The sequence below is a fragment of the Balaenoptera borealis genome (assembly GCF_965194805.1).
Source record: "Balaenoptera borealis genome assembly, chromosome: 4".
NCBI lineage: Eukaryota > Metazoa > Chordata > Mammalia > Artiodactyla > Balaenopteridae > Balaenoptera > Balaenoptera borealis.
The window spans coordinates 56,099,701-56,118,540 of NC_138861.1; the positions used below are offsets into that span (position 1 = coordinate 56,099,701).

The 18,840-nt window shown below is 35.6% G+C and overlaps 1 protein-coding gene across 6 annotated transcripts in view; it reads right to left on the minus strand.

Annotated features, from left to right (window-relative positions):
• The window catches only part of BMP2K (BMP2 inducible kinase), a 126,107-nt gene that overhangs the window by 34,004 nt on the left and 73,263 nt on the right, over window positions 1–18,840 (minus strand). For all 6 annotated transcript variants that reach the window (XM_082389332.1, XM_082389333.1, XM_082389334.1 and 3 more), the window contains 3 exons: window positions 10,110–10,213; window positions 8,590–8,669; window positions 4,354–4,514 (listed from right to left, as the gene is read on the minus strand). In XM_082389332.1, the coding sequence (XP_082245458.1) occupies window positions 4,354–4,514; window positions 8,590–8,669; window positions 10,110–10,213 (345 nt within the window). The remainder of the gene's footprint in view (window positions 1–4,353; window positions 4,515–8,589; window positions 8,670–10,109; window positions 10,214–18,840) is intronic.

The window sequence follows — 18,840 nt, forward strand, 5'->3', positions numbered from 1 at the left end:
GATAAAGAAGATGTGGCACATATATACAATGGAATATTACTCAGCCATAAAAAGAAACGAAATTGAGTTATTTGTAGTGAGGTGGATGGACCTAGAGTCTGTCATACAGAGTGAAGTAAGTCAGAAAGAGAAAAACAAATACCGTATGCTAACACATATATATGGAATCTAAAAAAAAAAAAAAAAAGGTCATGAAGAACCTAGGGGCAAGATGGGAATAAAGACGCAGACCTACTAGAGAATGGACTTGAGGACACGGGGAGGGGGAAGGGTAAGCTGGGACAAAGTGAGAGAGTGGTAGTGTATATATGGACATATATACACTACCAAATGTGAAATAGAGAGCTAGTGGGAAGCAGCCGCATAGCACAGGGAGATCAGCTCGGTGGTTTGTGACCACCTAGAGGGGTGGAATAGGGAAGGTGGGAGGGAGGGAGACGCAAGAGGGAGGAGATATGGGGATATATGTATATGTATAACTGATTCACTTTGTTATAAAGCAGAAACTAACACACCATTGTAAAGCAATTATACTCCAATAAAAATGTTTAAAAAAAAAAAAAAACTCCACAGGCCTTAAATTCAACACCTCTATGAAAATCGTTTTATAACTATTTCTAATTCTTCCAATTACAAAAAAAATGGCATGTTCATTTTAATTATTCTTGAAAATGTTTATAAAAATACAAGAAGAAAATTAAAACCATAATTCCGCCACACAGACATAACCACGATTAGCCTTTTAAGTGTATTTATTTCCAGTTGGAAGAGTATTAAAAAGTTCAGCTCCTCAGCTATACATTCATCTTTTAAGGCCCTGATGTCTAACTGCAGAACACTTTCAGCTGCAGGTGAAGCCCAAGCACAAGCCAATGAGCATCATGCAATAACTCATGGAACTCCCCTCTCACCTCACAAACTGTGACTTCTCTTTAGTGTTCTCAAGCTGAATAGAGCTCCTTGGTTCTCAAGCCAAGCCCACAGAGCACCAGAGAACTCCCAAAAACCATCACTACAATCCTACATGAAAACCATGCTTTCGAGTACATCATTAAATCCTCATACTATTACTCCCCATTTTGCAAATGATGAAATGAAGGCTCACAGAAGTTCAGTAAATTCATGAGTTAAAGACAAATGATACACTGGAAGAAAATATTTACAATATATTTGGCAAAGAATATTCAGAATACATGAAGATAAAATTCTTCAGAGCAATAAAAAGTAAATAAAAGACAAACAATCTCATGGAAAATTGCAAAAGACAATTCACAGAAGAAAACAAATGGTCAGTAAACATGAAACAGTACCGTTAATCAGGAATATTAAAATAAAATCAAAAATGTTTCACCTGTCAATAGGGAAACATTTTTAAAAAACCAATACTATTGGGCTTCCCTGGTGGCGCAGTGGTTGAGAATCTGCCTGCCAATGCAGGGGACACGGGTTCGAGCCCTGGTCTGGGAAGATCCCACATGCCGTGGAGCAACTGGGCCCGTGAGCCACAATTGCTGAGCCTGCGCGTCTGGAGCCTGTGCTCCGCAACAAGAGAGGCCGCGATAGTAAGAGGCCCACGCACTGCGATGAACAGCGGCCCCCCCCTTGCCGCAACTAGAGAAAGCCCTCGCACAGAAACGAAGACCCAACACAGCCATAAATAAATAAATAAATAAATAAATAAATAAAATTAAAAAACCAATACTATCAAGTGTTGGCAAGGACAGGGATGAAAGGACACTCACACCTTGTTGGTGCTGTAGCGTAAATTTCTGAAGTCTTCTTTGGATGGTAATTTGGCAGTATCTGAATAATTGTAAATGAGTATACTTTAATAGCTTCCTAAGAAGAATGCTAACATGGAAATCAAGTGTCCATTATAAAGATGTTTACCACAACACTATTTATAATAGCAAATATTGGAAATAACCAAAAAGGTTTTATAAACTATGGTACATTCATATGATGGAGTATCACATACCTATTAAAAACTACATGGTAGATCTATATGCACTGATATGCAAAGCTCTCCAAAGTATATTAAGTTAAAAAAAAAAATCAAGTTGTAGAGAACTCTGTATAGTATGAATCCATTTGTGTTTAACCCAACGTGAATTATTTATATCTGTGTATATGCATGCAAGAACATAAAAAAGGACTAGGAGGATGTATACCAAACTGCTGCTAGTTTACTCTGGAAAGAAAAAGAATGGGGACTTCAACATTGTTCTGAATGCTAGTGTATTGTCTGAATATATTTTTTAAATTTATTCATGTGTTTTTTTTTTTAACATCTTTATTGGAGTATAATTGCTTTACAATGGTATGTTAGTTTCTGCTTTATAACAAAGTGAATCAGCTATACATATACTTATATCCCCATATCTCCTCCCTCTTGTGTCTCCCTCCCTCCCACTCTCCGTATCCCACCCCTCTAGGTGGTCACAAAGCACCGAGCTGATCTCCCTGTGCTATGCGGCTGCTTCCCACTAGCTATCTATTTTACGTTTGGTAGTGTATATATGTCCTTGCCACTCTCTCACTTTGTCCCAGCTTACCCTTCCCCCTCCCCGTGTCCTCAAGTCCATTCTGTAGTAGGTCTGCGTCTTTATTCCCGTCTTGCCCCTAGGTTCTTCATGACCTTTTTTTTTTTTTTTTTACATTCCATACTTTTTATATAAGATTTAGTGAGAAAAGCACTGTTAAGAGATGTACATATGGGGGGAAAAACAGTATTTTTTTTCAACTTAAGCTAGAAGTATGTAAGAAAGAGAAATGGTGCCCCTGACATGGGGGGGTAGGCCTGACACACTTAGGTCTAGGTGTTCTCATGATAAACATAAACAATTTTACAGAACACTGGCATCAGACAAAGCCATCCTATGAGCATGATGGACCAGGACAAGACTACTCCATTATCATGTCTCAACACTGACAAAATCAGGAACACTGTCCAAACCAGAAAAATGACCAAACCTCTCTCAATCCTGGCCAATATGACTAAATGCTGCTTCATTTTCAAATGAGGCTTTTGCTTCCCTCCTTCTAGATGATGATAATGATATTATAGCCCCACCTCCCCAAAATTACCTAAAACAAGCCCGAATCCCTTAATACGTCTTTTCAGACACCTTCTTACTGAGATACTCCCACAGATTTCCAGGGTACCTGAGTAATAAACCAAATTTATTCAAATATAAGTGTGTTCCTAGTGGTCTTTGGCTGAAGGGCCAAAATATGTGATAGGGAAGACTAATAGCGGGACTTCCCTGGCGGTCCAGTGGTTAAGACTCCACACTTCCACTGCAGGGGGCACAGGTTCAATCCCTGGTCAGGGAACTAAGATCCCTCGTGCCGCATGTCACGGCCAAAAAAAAGAAAAGAGGAATAAAATTAAACAAATAAATAAATACAGCTTTATTAAAAAAAAAAAAAAGAATAACATCTCCAACCCAAAAGGTAGAAAAAGGAAAACTAACACTGAATGCTTACTATGAAACAGAATTTTCCTAGATACCATACAACTTGTTATTTACTCTTTATAATAGACAGAATGGTTGTTTTCCCATTTTACAGAAGAGAACGGTGAGGCTAAGAAATGGTAAAATGGGAATTGGACATAAAAGACTTCAAATTCCCCTTTTGTTCCCTTTTCCCTTTCCCTATTCCTCCATCAGGTAGGCCTGATCACCACAGGCATATGTTACATCAGATAACATAAACGTCTTCCCTGAGCATATACTTTACCTAATAGTAGTAACAGTAGTTAATAGTGAACATTTCTTAAGGACATATTATGTGGCAGGCATTATAGTACACAGTCATTTAATCTTCACAACAGTCCCATAAGATAGGTACTAGGATTTTCATAACACATATTACTAAAAAATAGGAGAAACAGGACTCAAATCCAGGTTCTTAAGACTCAAAATGTAGGCTTTTAACAATTAGAGTATCCTAATTTAAAACATACTAGTTGAAAACACTTTAACATTAAAGCTTTGTAAGGCTAGAGTTTCAAATTCCTCCTTTCCAATACAATATAGAATTTTCTATACTCTTGAACTTTAGTATCAACCTCGAACCCTACTAGTTGATGACTCTAGAGATAAGCAGATTGTGAGCTTTTCATACCATACTTTTATACTGCCAGTACCTTACCTTTGCTGACAACATCAGGAAAACAATTAGGTGGGTTTATTAGACATTAGTAGCTTTATGTTTCTTAAAGCACTATGTGACATATCTGCTTCACAATTGTAAGTCTGCCAATAATTTACATTTCTAGGAAACCAAGCCATAAAAGGTTTATGTAAATTAACTAAAAAGGGGACGAGGTTGGCAGAGCTGTATCACCTTTTGGTCTGTGGTTACTGAATTCACCAGGAGCTGGGACTTTAACAGGTACTGCTGAACTTTGGATGGTCAGCACACTAGGAGTGGCAGTGGTAGAATTCGCCTTTGGTCTCTGTCTTGGTGCAATTGAGGTTTCTGTTGGTCCAATGGTATCTGTTATTCTACAACAGAAGAACACATGTCATTCTAAATACTGGGATCACTTCTAACTTACTATTTGTTCTATAAAGGATCTATTTCAACAGATGCATATTTATTATTATTGATAATCATGTTAGTCCTCTTGGCTTCTTCCTAAGTCTCATTTTCAAGTACTAAATGTTTAATGAAGATAAGAAAGTAAATAAAATAAACCTAACCAATTTCCTCAAGCCAGATTGCTACCACTTATAGTCTGCCACCGGAGCTGGCAGAAAAGAGTATAGAATTGCTCTTAAGGAGATAAAATAAAGGAAGCAAACAGAAGTCTTCCCAATAAGGTTTTGGACAAAACTGAGAGCCAACTCTCTAAACCAGTCAGAGAAATAAAAATAAGAAACAACAAACAATAGTGTCCTTTAGCTTGGACTCCTGGCCTAAAAAAAAAAAAAAAAAAAAAAAAAAGAATAGGCCCTAAGGCATGTAAAACAAAAGAAGCCAAAACTTTTAACTGGTGGAGCTATCAGCTCACATTCAGCGTCTTGAATCTTTAACTTTGCTTTACTTAAAACACTGAATGGAAATTATATAAAAGTTTTCCCACTAGGGCTTAGTTTAGGCCACAAATGTGAGTGGTCAAGTGGAAAGCAGTTTTGAAAGCAAGAGACACTAAATATAATTCAAGGAGACACAGACATTTGCTTTTCTCTTTCAAAATTGGCCAGGAAAAATCTTTAACTTACATATTTATCAACTCTGCTTTCTATAAATTCAGAACAAAAACTTGAATATTTTTTAACAGGGTCTATGTTCACTTTTCAAAAGGATTGCAATAAACTCTCTTTATCAAGTTCCCTTAGCACATTTTCGAAATGATCTGACGCTTAAAAGTTTTGCATACATATGATTTATCAAGTACACATCTGCGGCATTTAGAGAAAGTCCTGTCTATCGTAACTGCACAGAACTCTACAGTTCTTTCCTCTATCTGGAGATACCACAAGAGGGAGCCCTCTCAACAACTATCTTTCTCAGAAAGAAAGGATGTGAAATTGAATCAAAAGATTTTGGAAAATCATAGAAATGCATTGTATGTGTGCTGTTTTCTAAAAATAACATTTATGTTTTAGATGGGATGGGGATGGTACAAGTCATATGAAAATAGAACTAAAAGGTTATAAAAAGATCATGTATACATGTAACCAATTATATCTCATTTAATCTAATTATTTATTGAGTTCAAATTATGCATATGGCACTAAAACCAATGCTGTACTCCCTAAACTCAAGTAATTTGGGGGAAATATTGTATACAATCTTCCTATTTGTCTACCCATTCTTCATTAAGTGGGTAGTATATAGGCCAGACCTCACACTGCCTTGTTCCTGGTTCTAAATAGCTCCGTAAAGGATTCACAACACACATGAGCAGGGCAAACCTCTAAAAAGCATATTAAAAGTTCTGCAGACTTTGTTTAGTCTAGTGTTTCCTAACTTATTTCACTAATGTACCAATATCTATTATACAATTACTGATATCCAGCTAATAGGGCTCAGTACCCTGTCTTCAAAGAATTTACAGTCTACCTAGAAAGATATGGCACATGTTCATGAAAATATAATAAAATGTAAGACAGAAAAAGTAACCAGCGCTAAGCTAGTACTGTCAAGAGTTTCATGGAGGAGTAATTTTACCTTTAACCTAACTTGGCTAGAGAAGGCTCAGGTGAGAACTGGAGGTTAAACATAAATATGATTTCATCAGACAGTAAAAGAAAGTAAGCAGTCTATGAAGAAATGGGAGGAGAATGCCTGGACAGATTTGGCAAAGTGAAAATACAAACTTAACTAAAATGAAAGAACGAGTAATTACTGATATCAACACTGCTACGCAGCTTCCTTTGCACTATTGTAGCAGACACAGAGCTGGTTTTTTGCTTCCTTTCTTCTCTTTTCTGCTGACTAGCCTGAACAATCTTCCTAAAACACAAACACTCTCTTCTCTTAAAATCCTTCAGTGTTTCCTTCTGCCAGGACACTGATTCTCAACCCTTCCATCTTTAAGATATAAATCACATAAGCTTCACATGTGTAACAGTCCCAAGAGCAGATGCAAGTTTTGGGGAGGTGGATGGGGGCTTTTAAGAAGTGAAACAAAAAGTGCCACGGGTTGAAGGCAGGGCAGGCAGATAATATTCATAAAAGCTTTAAAATATGTTAATAATGATACTGGCTATTTAAAGATTCCCCCTCCTCCCCTCTCTGGAAATATGCCTTTTACATGGAAAAAAAAAAAAGATTTACAACTTTTTAACGTTTAGAATTTTTCAACTTCTTTACTGATACTATCAATTAAAAGTAAACTTATATTACTGACCAATAAGCACCAATGAACCCTATATTTTTAATATACATAATGTATAGATTTAACATACTATGAATAGCACTGTGAATTTTAGTTAACTATTTCATTAACTATTTCATTTCCTTATAATTGTATAGCTGTAACTTGCGTCATGGTGAAAAGATATTCAGAGCATTACTGTTCAGTTGACTCATGCTTTTTAAAAAATTTGTATCTACTTTCTTAAAGATTTAATCATTAACAAAATAATTATTTTAAAATACAAGTAACAATAAAATTCAACTGACAAGCCCTACAATAATTCATAATGACCACTCAACTATAACAGCAGTTGCTAACTACAGCTATGTCATGGGTTAAGACAGTCAGTCATGCTGGATTCCTGCAAGTTAGATGTCACATTACTCCTTCATCTCTTACTCAAAAGAGTATTTTAAATTTAAGTGAATGAAGATAATGTTTTTAGAGTGATGCCGTATTTTTTTTAAAAAACTAAGTCATTCTCAAGTGATATTTCAATAATTTACAAATAACAGATTATTTATAACACACCTGACAACCAAGTTCCAAATAGTAGAACTGACCGCGAAGTTGAAAATTCACCGGCCTAAAGGCCAAAATCCAAATTTCTCAGCATGACATATAAACAAAGTTGCTCATGACTGATATTTACCTACCCCTCCCCAGCTTCATTTCCTACCACTCCTGTATATGTGCCCTTATTATGCCCCAGCCTCGTAGTTTCACAAAGGCTGTCCTTCACCGGCAATGTTTGCCTGCTGTCGTTTCACTGCCCATCATGCCAAGTGACTAGACTATTCATCCTTCAAGAAAGAGCCCAGCAACTCCCACCGGATTCTTCCTGTGCTCCTGTCTTCTTTCCCTTCCTCCACCTTCAGAGCTGCCTGATATCTATCAAGGTGTGACTGTTCACCCGTCTATCTTCATTTGGATCAGAACTCCTTGGAAATAAACACTGCTGCTTTTTCTTTGTGGACTCAGTATCTGTATCTCGCATGTAACAAGTGCGTGACAAATATTTTTTATGTATTTTATGTCAAATAAAATACTTTGCATAAGTAAAATATAATACAAAAAACGGTGACCAAGAAATCTCCCCAAATGTAATATTATGCCTGCCTGATAATCTAAAATACAGTCCTGCTTATTAACTTTTAAACTCAAAAAAAAAAAAGCATGAGAAAAAGAAAAATCAGTCATTAATTCAATCATTAGTCAGATTTAGGTCTTAATCTATGTAATTCGTATCAAACATTAATGTAGTAAAGAACTATAAAAATTATTTAAAACATTATATTTCTTCATCAGTCTTAAAAGTATTACCATTATAACCACTCATTATAAATTATACATAGCTATTTTTTCTTTCAGTACATTAAAAAAAAGTCATACTAGCTATTAAGTAAAACATAAAATCTCCTAAATTAGTTGCCATGTGATGAAATGACAACTCACCCCTGTAAAAGGACCCAGTGTAACATCACCAGTTACACAATCACTTCGTGATTGCTGAGAAAGAGCAGTTCAAGCGCAACTGCTGTCAAACCCTGTTATATCATATAAAAAAGCTTATTCTGTACTTGCAATAAGGAATACGACATTTTTTGTGGGTGAAGATGATATTTAATGAATGACACTTGCTAGGATTAAGAACAAGAACTGTCCTCTTTTTTTTTAAATGCCTTTTCAAATTTCAGCCTAGTTTTGCCTACCTGGCTTTTATTTGGCTTTTCCTAGAAGCTGCTTCACTAGCAGTCATCGGTTCAGGAAGAGCTGAAGGAATAGGAGAATTCTTGGAAGAAAAAATAAAACTTTTCTTTTTAGTTTTCATTTCAATTGCAGAAAGCTTTACTTAAATACTACAGATACATTCTTAAATTTTAAAAGTATTGTCTCTGAGACAATCTCTTCACCTCAGATATCTATAAATTGTTCACAATATATCTGCAAGTATCAGTGCAGGTTATACAAATGTTACTTTCATATATTTGTGTTCCACAGAGACCCTTGGAAAATAAACAGAACCACCTCATTATATCCACTTTACAAATGGGTGAATCTTGGGTATAAAGGGTTATATCACACTTGTAAATCAATGACTATTTCATACTCTTTGGAAGAAGAAGCAGAACACCAAGCACATGAATACAGTGTTGTTGTACATACTGCAGGTGATTTTCATGACACTGCTTGTCAAGTCTAGAAAACAAGAGCAGAGGCTTCACTCATTTGTTTATCCTCTGTAATGTCTGGCTTATAGTAAGTACTCAATAAATGTTTGCTGAGTGAAAAGCCAAAAATCCAGGCAAACGTCAAATAAAGCTACTTTCATTGCTAGAATGTTAGTAATGACTTTCAGCTTCAACCGAGAATATATTATATTGACATAGTAAGAACTTCAAGAAACAAAAAGGAAAAGGTACCAAATTCCTTCTTTATTCTCAGTGGGGTGGATTAAGTTATACACAAAAGAAACCTATAAGAACAAGTCAGGCCAGAATGATCTTCACAATGTTGAGAACAGCTTAAAAATCACTGATGGTTCTAGACTTTTATTAAAATTAGCAGACTCGCCATATACTGTTAATCTGATGTAGTTAAGTACAGTATGCAGACACCAGATACAATTCAAAGCCTTTGCATGGTGATAGCTATTACCAACTCAGCTTCCCTGCCCTAGACACTGGATTTACATTTATTATTTCTAATCCTCATAATTACTATCCCTGTTCTACAGAAAAAGTAACAAACTATTAAGTAACTCCCCAAAATATACAAAATCAGTCACTGATAAAGACAGAACTGAACCCAGTTCTCTGCATTTACAATGCTGCCGATGCTCTTTATGCCAAAGGTAACCAAACTTTAGAGTGCTCAGTGTCTCAGTAATTTTTCATGACACCCCGGCCCCAACCTGCTCCCCAAAAATCTAACAGTCCTGTTTCTTCAACAGTTAGGCCCAAACAACTTAATAACAGCAGTTTGTGCTGTATCAGACAGAGGTCACTGCGTTTCCCTCAAATATGCAAAATATCCTGCAGTGCCCTCAAGTCCACTGTAGCTCCCCAGAGCACCATAGTACGTAGTTTGGCAACTGCAGCTTTGTGTCAAAAATACTAATCACAAACATACTATGAGACCACTTGTCTTGAAACAAGTAACTCCGAAAGTATATATATCTGCACAGATAAAATGGATTTTAAATTCATATCCTACTTGCAAAACTACTTACATTGATGTTGGAGACTGGACAATCCTTTTTGGCAAATTTAAATGCAAAATATGACACTTGAAATATATCAGGTCTACATTCTGGATCCGGTTCAAGCATGAACCCTGCAAGAAAAGATCAAAATGTTAAGACGTTTCATTGAACACGGACGCAATTAGGGGTACATTAAAAGGATAAAATAAATATATATATACATATATTATATATATATTTCCATTCTAAGAGCAGTGATGATTCCAGCAAACATTGTTAACGTATATAGAAAACATTAGAATTGCTATTTTATACATTATCCCAAACTAAAGACAAATCAGTCCTAGAACAGTTCTGTACTGAAAGTATGAACGACAAATATGAATATTTTTCTGGGACCCTAATGCAAAAGAAAAAGTGAGTTTAGTAAACACAGGGGAATTATCCAAAAAAGTTCCAGGGCTGTAGTAGGGGTCCTTATTTTCACAATTATCTAAAATACCTCTACTCATTTTTAAGTGCTCCTAAATCATAAAGAGAAGACTAAATTGTATGCATTATAATCTGTTTAACAAAGTAGTACAAGGCTGGCACTATAATTTTCCTAAAACATGCTTTTTTCCCATGCTGATGACAGCAATATTCATCATAGTTCTGTATTTCAACATGCTATCCACATCATGTTCAGAAGTATAAGCATAATTTTATGGTTCTATTATGAACAGATTTCACACCAAACCTACAGCATTGCTTGAAAGGCCTGACCTTTTTTCTAACCAAAATGACCACTACCACTTGTCAATTTCTTGAACTACTTGTTAATATACAATTTCACAAGAAGGCTGACATTTATACTCAATTATATATCTAAAAAATCCATATTTTGTTAAAGTATTCTTCATATTCTAACGCTGCTTCATTGATTAACTCTAAGTTCTTATCTTACTCAAATCATTTTTAAACCTATTTGCAATGTAAAATTTACAGCATTAATTAGATAATATTCTAAAATTTACTAACAAAATTATGTACAGAGATATCAAGGTATATAAACAGATAAATTAAAATTATAAATCAAAATGAATTAAATCTACCTTTCAAACTTAAGTAATATTTGAACAATGTGTAATACATCTCCAACAGCATGATAAATTTATTTGCTAAAAACATGGTTGTTTGGCAAGTGACACTAAGCACAAACAAAAATTTATTTGGGAGATTCTGAACTCAGTTTTATTATATTCTGCATATCACTTGATTTTATATACTTAAAAAGGCTAACAGATATAACTTATAAAATTGATATTTTACTATTGTATCACCATTGTTAGAAATTAACTCAGAACATTTAATTCTAATATTTATTAATGTATATTCAACTTCATTCAAATCCAGAAAAGATCTGAAAAATCTACAAGGTTTATTTCATCCTCCAAAGTTATATTTTATCTTGATACCAACAGATACTACATGTTTTAAAAGTAACAACAGTACATGATATGGGGATAAATTTAAACAGACTTTTACCAATGTGGGTAGAACTGATAACATCTTATAAGCAAACAAAAGGACCTCTAACTCCCCTGGCTCATGTTTCCATGTGGGAATACATCTCCTGGAGGCACTTTAGTTTGTCGAACTGTACTGATACCATTTATGTGACATAAAATCAGCCTAAAAGGTCATGACTAGCATTTATTTTAGTAAAGTAGAATAGAAAATATCAGAGCGCATTACTGTAAGTATAAGCAATGTTTCAAGAAACTTGTTTTATGTGTATGTATATATAAAATGTATTTTTTACCATGGATCACTGTCAAGCAGTTTGAAAACCACTGTGCTAGTGACCTCTCTCTATTAGTATAATACATTCCTCTCCAAGGGAAAGACAGTGATTTGTCTAATTTAGACTAAAAAAAAAGAAAGAAGCACCCACACGTGTCCATCTCTGCTGCTCTTTCTTTCAACAGTTTATTCTCAGGACATGTATGTTCTCTACAGAACCAGGTTTTTTTTGCAAGTGGCCTACTTCTGAGGAGGAAGTCCATGGTTTTCCAACATTGTCTATGACTCTGTGAGAGTATATTTGGGGGTTGTGTATGCATTAATAGGCCCATTTGGCTTCGGAGTCCGTTCTGCAATCTGCTTTGTCATTTTATCTAATGAGATCCTGTGCCCCATCTCTAATTTGGTTCTAAATTCAAAGTATGAAGAGGCTGAAACCCACAGTAGAACATGGTTACATTTTTATCTCTGAATATTTTTATATTGAAGCTTATCAGCCATTTAAAAAGAAAAAGAAAAAATCTCAATAAGGCATTGTTAAAGCACTTAATAATGTAATTTTCCAAACTCTCCAAAAGAATGGATTGCAAAATGTACTCCTACATTACTGAATGATGTAATCTGGAGTGTAGAGGTATCAGTCCTAATCCAGCTAAACACTGGAGCATATCTACCAAAAAATGACAATTTCAATTTTTAAGTAGTTGATCCAAAGCCATTTTCTCTCACAATAATTAAACTTCAAGTCTAGTGTTTTATTAACTCCTACTTCATGACAATAAAACCATATCATCTATAGAAATATGCTCCTGAGGAGAAGGGGCGGATTAAGGAATACATGTGTCTAATTCATCCAAAAGTGAATCAAGTACTTAAGTTTTTAAAAACAGACAGAGAAGCTAGAATACACCCTTGTTTACCCAACTTAATATGATCATGTGAGTCAGCACAAGACCATTCCCATTAAGCTTGCTTCTACTGTAAATATAAAATCGACTTTTAAAAAGTAAGCCATATAGAAATGGAAGGGTACTTCTCTGCTCCTCTTACTTGTGTGACTCTTTCTATTGACACAAATATCACTAATTCAACCTAAGAACGCAAAACAGTCTCAGCACTGAAGGTAGCATATGACTAAACCACCACAGTATTTCCAACTGATGTATCAGACTACCTGATAAAAACCACTTGCCAGGGCTTCCCTGGTGGCACAGTGGTTAAGAATCCGCCTGCCAATGCAGGGAACACAGGTTCAGTCCCTGGTCCGGGAAGATCCCACATGCCGCAGAGCAACTAAGCCCGTGCACCACAACTACTGAGCCTGCGCTCTAGAGCCCGCAAGCCACAACTACTGAAGCCCACATGCCTAGAGCCCGTGCTCCGCAACAAGAGAAGCCACTGCAGTGAGAAGCCTGTGCTTCTCAAACTCAACGACAGAGTAGCCCCCGCTCACCACAACTAGAGAAAGCCCGCGCGCAGCAACAAAGACCCAACGCAGCCAAAAATAAATAAATAATATAAATAAATTTAAAAAAAAAAAAAAACTTGCCCAAGGCAGCCGAATTAATTATGCTTATTCTAATTTTGCAAAGGAAAGTACACCATCCCTGCATATTCCAGCAAAAAGAGCAGCTGAAGAAGCAGCGGCTGCTGCAGCACAGCAGTGGCCAAGTTAACCTACCCGTACGTCGAGGACGCACACCGAAAATCCAATGAAGTAGTTTCCATTCAAGTTACATAAAATGAGGGATCCATACCAGCTCCTAAGTAAAAGTTAAACCAGCATCTCTAATCTAACAGCTCAACAAATTTAATAGGAAAATACTTTGGACAGAGATCTCAAAAGAAGGTTCCTGCTTAAAATTTGTCAACATTGTTTCCTTCCACAAAGACACTTTTTCTCTCACACAGACTTCCAGTTACTACACTTACAGTAATTTACCTGAAAAGAGAAATACCCACTCTAATTTTGCAATCATAAGTACTTAAAGAATTAACTTGTTATTTTTGTCTGTTGACCTATGGAAAGTATTATAGAAACTTACATGTTAGGCAAAGATGTTCTACAGACCTTATTCTATGGACGGTTGAAATGAAACCAAATTTCACAGCTAATAATAAATGTGTTCAACCATAATGTAAAGACTAAACGGCACTCAGGATAGTATTTTTGGGATAGCCCTGGTAGCTGTTCCTAGAAGTTATTGATCACAGCCCTCTCTTTACATCTCCCCAAATGGTAACCCAGAGCCAATGACTGAAAACCTTCAAGGAAACCCTATCTTAATCTCTGATCTCTTTTCAAAGGTACATTAAAATATCTGAGATTTTCTTCAACAAAAAAATATATAGGAAGACGGTGGGTGAAGAGCATAAATGAAGAAAGATTGGCCATGAGTTGAAAATCACTGAAGCTGGGTAGCAGGTACATGATAAACCACTGCACTGTTCTGCCTATATTTGTATGTATTTTTTTAACATCCATAATAAATTTTAAGTGTTATCTAAATAAGCAAGTTCCTGGCTTCCCACAGAAAACAGGTATTAAAATAAATTTTATTTATTATCAAAACAACAAGAAATAACAAGTGTTGGTAGAATGTGGAAAAAAGGGAACCCTTGTGCAATGCTGGTGGGAATGTAAATTGGTACAGCTACTGTGGTAAACAGTACAGAGGTCTTTCAAAAAGTTGAAAATAGAATACCACATAATCCATCAATTCTCCTTCTGAGTATGTATCTGAAGGAAACAAAAACGCTAACTCAAAAAGATATCTGCTCTCCTGTGTTCACTGCAGCACTATTTACAAAAGCCAAGATATGGAAGCAACCTAAGTGTCCATCAATGGATGAATGGATAAAGAAAATGAGAGGCGTACACACACACATACCATGGAATATTACTCAGTCATTAAAAAAAGAGAAGGAAATCTTGCCATCTGCAACAACATGAATGAATGTGAGGGCATTATGCTAAGTGAAACTGGTCAGACAGACGACAAATACCATATGATCTCACTTAAAAAAACAAAAAACAAAAAAGACAGATACAGAGAACAGACTAGTTCATTATATATTATATATCACTATTTCACTGCACAAAGTTAAGAGGTAAGAAAATTAATCTTAGTAGTTACATTTAACAGTATATTCTGGAATATATGATAAATTATGGTAAACCTTTGATATCCAACCTTAACCCGAAAAACCAAGTTTGGCTTCAAAGCATCCAAAGAAATCTCTGCAGGGAAAGTACATCCTACTTAGTATCTGACAGCAGATGCCCTGACCCCCACCCAGAAAATCAAAAATTAGGTTAGCTCAGGAAGAATTATAATGACATCAGTAGTAGTGGTAGTGGGAGCTGTAGTAGTAATAATGATAGTAGCATTAAAGGCCATCTCTTTCTGAGTACTCGCACATACTAAGAAGCACTTCTCATAATTCATTTAATTTTCACAATAACCTTAAGAGGTAGGTAATTTAATATGCTCATTTTAGAAATCAAACTGAAATAAATGGAGCTGCCCCATATTCTGTACCAAATAAGTGACAGAGCAGATGCAAGCCTAGGCCATTTGGCTCCGAAAGCCAAATTGCTCTTAATCTCCACATGTACTTCCTTAACCACCATAACAGAAGCTAAAAGAAAGGTGAAGCAACCAGCCTTCTGTTCACTCTTCAAAACTATTCAGTAATCCCGTTAGTTATGCTTCTCATTCTCCTCTAAATATTCTCTAAGTTCTTTTCAACTCTTAGATCCAAAAATGGAAAGTGCTTCTCTCCTCATTGCCCCCCCCCAATCCATCTCCATTACTTGTCTATTGGAAAAGTTAACAGAAGCTAAGAAGAAAAATTCTAAATAATTGCTACTTTTAAGAAGTAAAGGGAAGCAGCCGCATAGCACAGGGAGATCAGCTCGGTGCTTTGTGACCACCTAGAGGGGTGGGATGGGGAGGGTGGGAGGGAGGGAGATGCAAGAGGGAAGAGAAATGGGAACATATTGTATATGTATAACTGATTCACTTTGTTATAAAGCAGAAGCTAACACACTATTGTAAGGCAATTATACTTCAATAAAGATGTTTAAAAATAAAAAAAAAAAGAAGTAAAGTCTGCAGAAAGTTAATAAACTGAGCTTTGTGGACAGTAGTTAATATAATTAACAATTATTATCATTAATTTATTAAATATTATTATATAAATAATAATAACTACCCTTGACCAAACTGGTGATAATCAAAAGTGTATTCAAGTACTTATATAACCACAAACCATACAGTTTTAGCAAAGATTAAGCATGGCTATTTCATTTTCAAAAATCTTGAATCATATAAAATAGATGTAAACAGCATTAGTAAATCTATTCATACTAAGAAGATATATTTTTTAAATGCTTTATCTTATAAATAAATGTGGGACAACTACATTGTATGAATAGACAGTTGGCAATAAAAAGCTTCACTTTCAAAAACTATGAGCACAGCTAGGTAGTTTCTGGTTTCTGAAGGTAGAATTTACTTGAAAGCAATGTAAATCACCAATTAGTTTATTATAAAAGCAGACAGAGAAACCTAAATAGGATGGTGAGAAACAGGCAAGGTCACATGTGAAAAATGTAAAAAATAAAATTGCAAAGAATCTAAATGTTTTCTAAAGACCACTGCATTATAGATAAGTATGTTCCGGTTTTAAAAAATCTCTACTTTGTTATTAAGCTTTTACTACTCAAGACAATATTTAAAAAGTAAAGTCCACAAAAGCCCTTTGACAGGAGATAAAATACCAACATTTACTTGAGTGTTTTTATTTTATTCAACCTTGTTTTTTTATTTCTGCCTAGCTCTGAGAAATCAGTTCAAAGAAATTAATACATGGTCGAATTTATACTAACATTGATAAAACCTAAAATCTGTACATTTATTGAAAAATAAAGCAACCATATGATGCCCAGTAAAGCATCAATGAACTAGAGTCCAATTAGATCCTAAAATTGTCTGCAGTGTTTAGCTTTTCTACCTTCCGACTATACACAAACACATATACCCAAACACATACACAGAGAAGGAAAACAAACAAACCTAACACAAGAAAATAAGATTTCAAATGGAAAGAAGCCTCACATGTGAAACAGAATCCCATCCCATCCCTACAGGCTGTAGGAGCTGTAGCTGGTATGTGATTTATCAGTCTACTCAAATGAGAACCTAATCCTAAGTTGCAGAGTTAGTGTACTGGAGCCTGTGTCTGAAGTTTAAGCAGGACTTATAAACCTGAGATATAAACTGGCTGTGGCAAGAGGGAAGATTGGAAATGATTGGATCTCTTAGAATCTATACTGTGTTGCATTCTGAATCAAATGTTGAAAATCTCTCATTTATAGCTGGCAAATAAACCAGAAATTTCTTGTTGTAACTATCAAAAAACAAAAAAAAATTAAGATCTCATCACTATAAGCAAATTAAATCATGAATCAGGGTATATACTGTCCAGTCTCTCATACAGTTTTGTCCAATGAGGATACTGAGTTGCTAAGACACTTCAAGATCCTCAATAAAATCCTCAGCCCAGTTGTGATTAAAGCATTATACTTAACAACAAAACAGTGCCACAGATACAATGATTTACAACAAGGGCTTCAATAAAAGGTTAAACTTCAATTAGCCAGAACACTCAACAGCCAAAGTAAATTCCTCCATCTATTTTTTGAGCATTCCAATTAATGAGTTTTTTCCATGCTTTTGATGCCCTAATTTTTGGACAATGAAGGAAGAAAGCAACTGGATAAGACAGAGCAGCTTATGGGTATGAAGTTTATTCAAATATACTCTAAAGTATGTTTGCTCTCCAAAAAAAATTCACATTCTGCAAAATGGCAGGCTAAAAATAACAGGGCTAATGAGGAAAAGAGAGCTGGGACAAACCACTGAAAAAAAAAACTATACGGCTCTGTCACCAGAACACTGACAAAAACATTAATTGGTATCTGGGAAGGTAACTTGGGCTGACCAGGCAGGTAGCTTAATTTGGCTGAAAGCTGCCACGAGGACATAAAAACACGTCAAAACAAGACTAGGAGGGTCTCAACCAGTAATATAAAAGTGCAGTTCCGAGCCAGCACGGGTGCTAGTCAGGAGGCCCTCCGTTGGTAGAGAGTCACACAAAAGCTGAGAGGTAGACCTCTCTGGGAAGGAAACCTCAGGTACAAGCATTCATATTAATGTTCTCCAGTTAGAGTGGAAAGTCTACAAGCTGGCAGTGCAGCAGCCAAGCTCAAGGCTACTTCCTTCCCCTACAAGTTATAACACCAGCTCCCCCCCCCCCCCGCCCTGCCTCCCCTCGCCTAGGAAAAGCATTCCACGTGAAGCAATGTAATTTTTGTGTTCAACTGACATAATCTCCAAATTCCAACATGTATGAGCAAATCCACATTAAAGAAACAAAAAGATCATGCTTTAAATAAGTTTGCAAAGTAAAGCCAGATATCCTTTTAGGCTCCATTTTCTTTTGATTATTTTTCTTCTGGAGTGTTTGCCCTTTTCTTTTTGAGTTACATGAGTTAGCCAATTGTCAAGTGTGTAATAAATTTTTTTTTCCAGTTTGTCATTTGACTTTATGCCTGGGTTCATGGTTTGGGGGAACTTTTAATGGCTTAAATTTATATGTCCATGGATTCATCTTTTCTATGTCCTGAGATTAAAAGCCTAGTTTACACATTACCTATTCCAGTGTTATAAATAAATTCAGACCTATTTTCTTCAAGTACATTTATGTTTTATTTTTTACATTTAAGTCTTTGATTTATCTGAAATTTTAGCATAATGTTTCAAGTAGAGATCCAGTCTGATTTTTCATCCACAAGTGCATAATATAGTTTTGTATTTCCATCTGTTCTTCCCCACTGAGTTGACCTGCTATCTTTATTATACAAAACCTCAAATATATTTACATTGACCCTCTTTTCTACTGCACT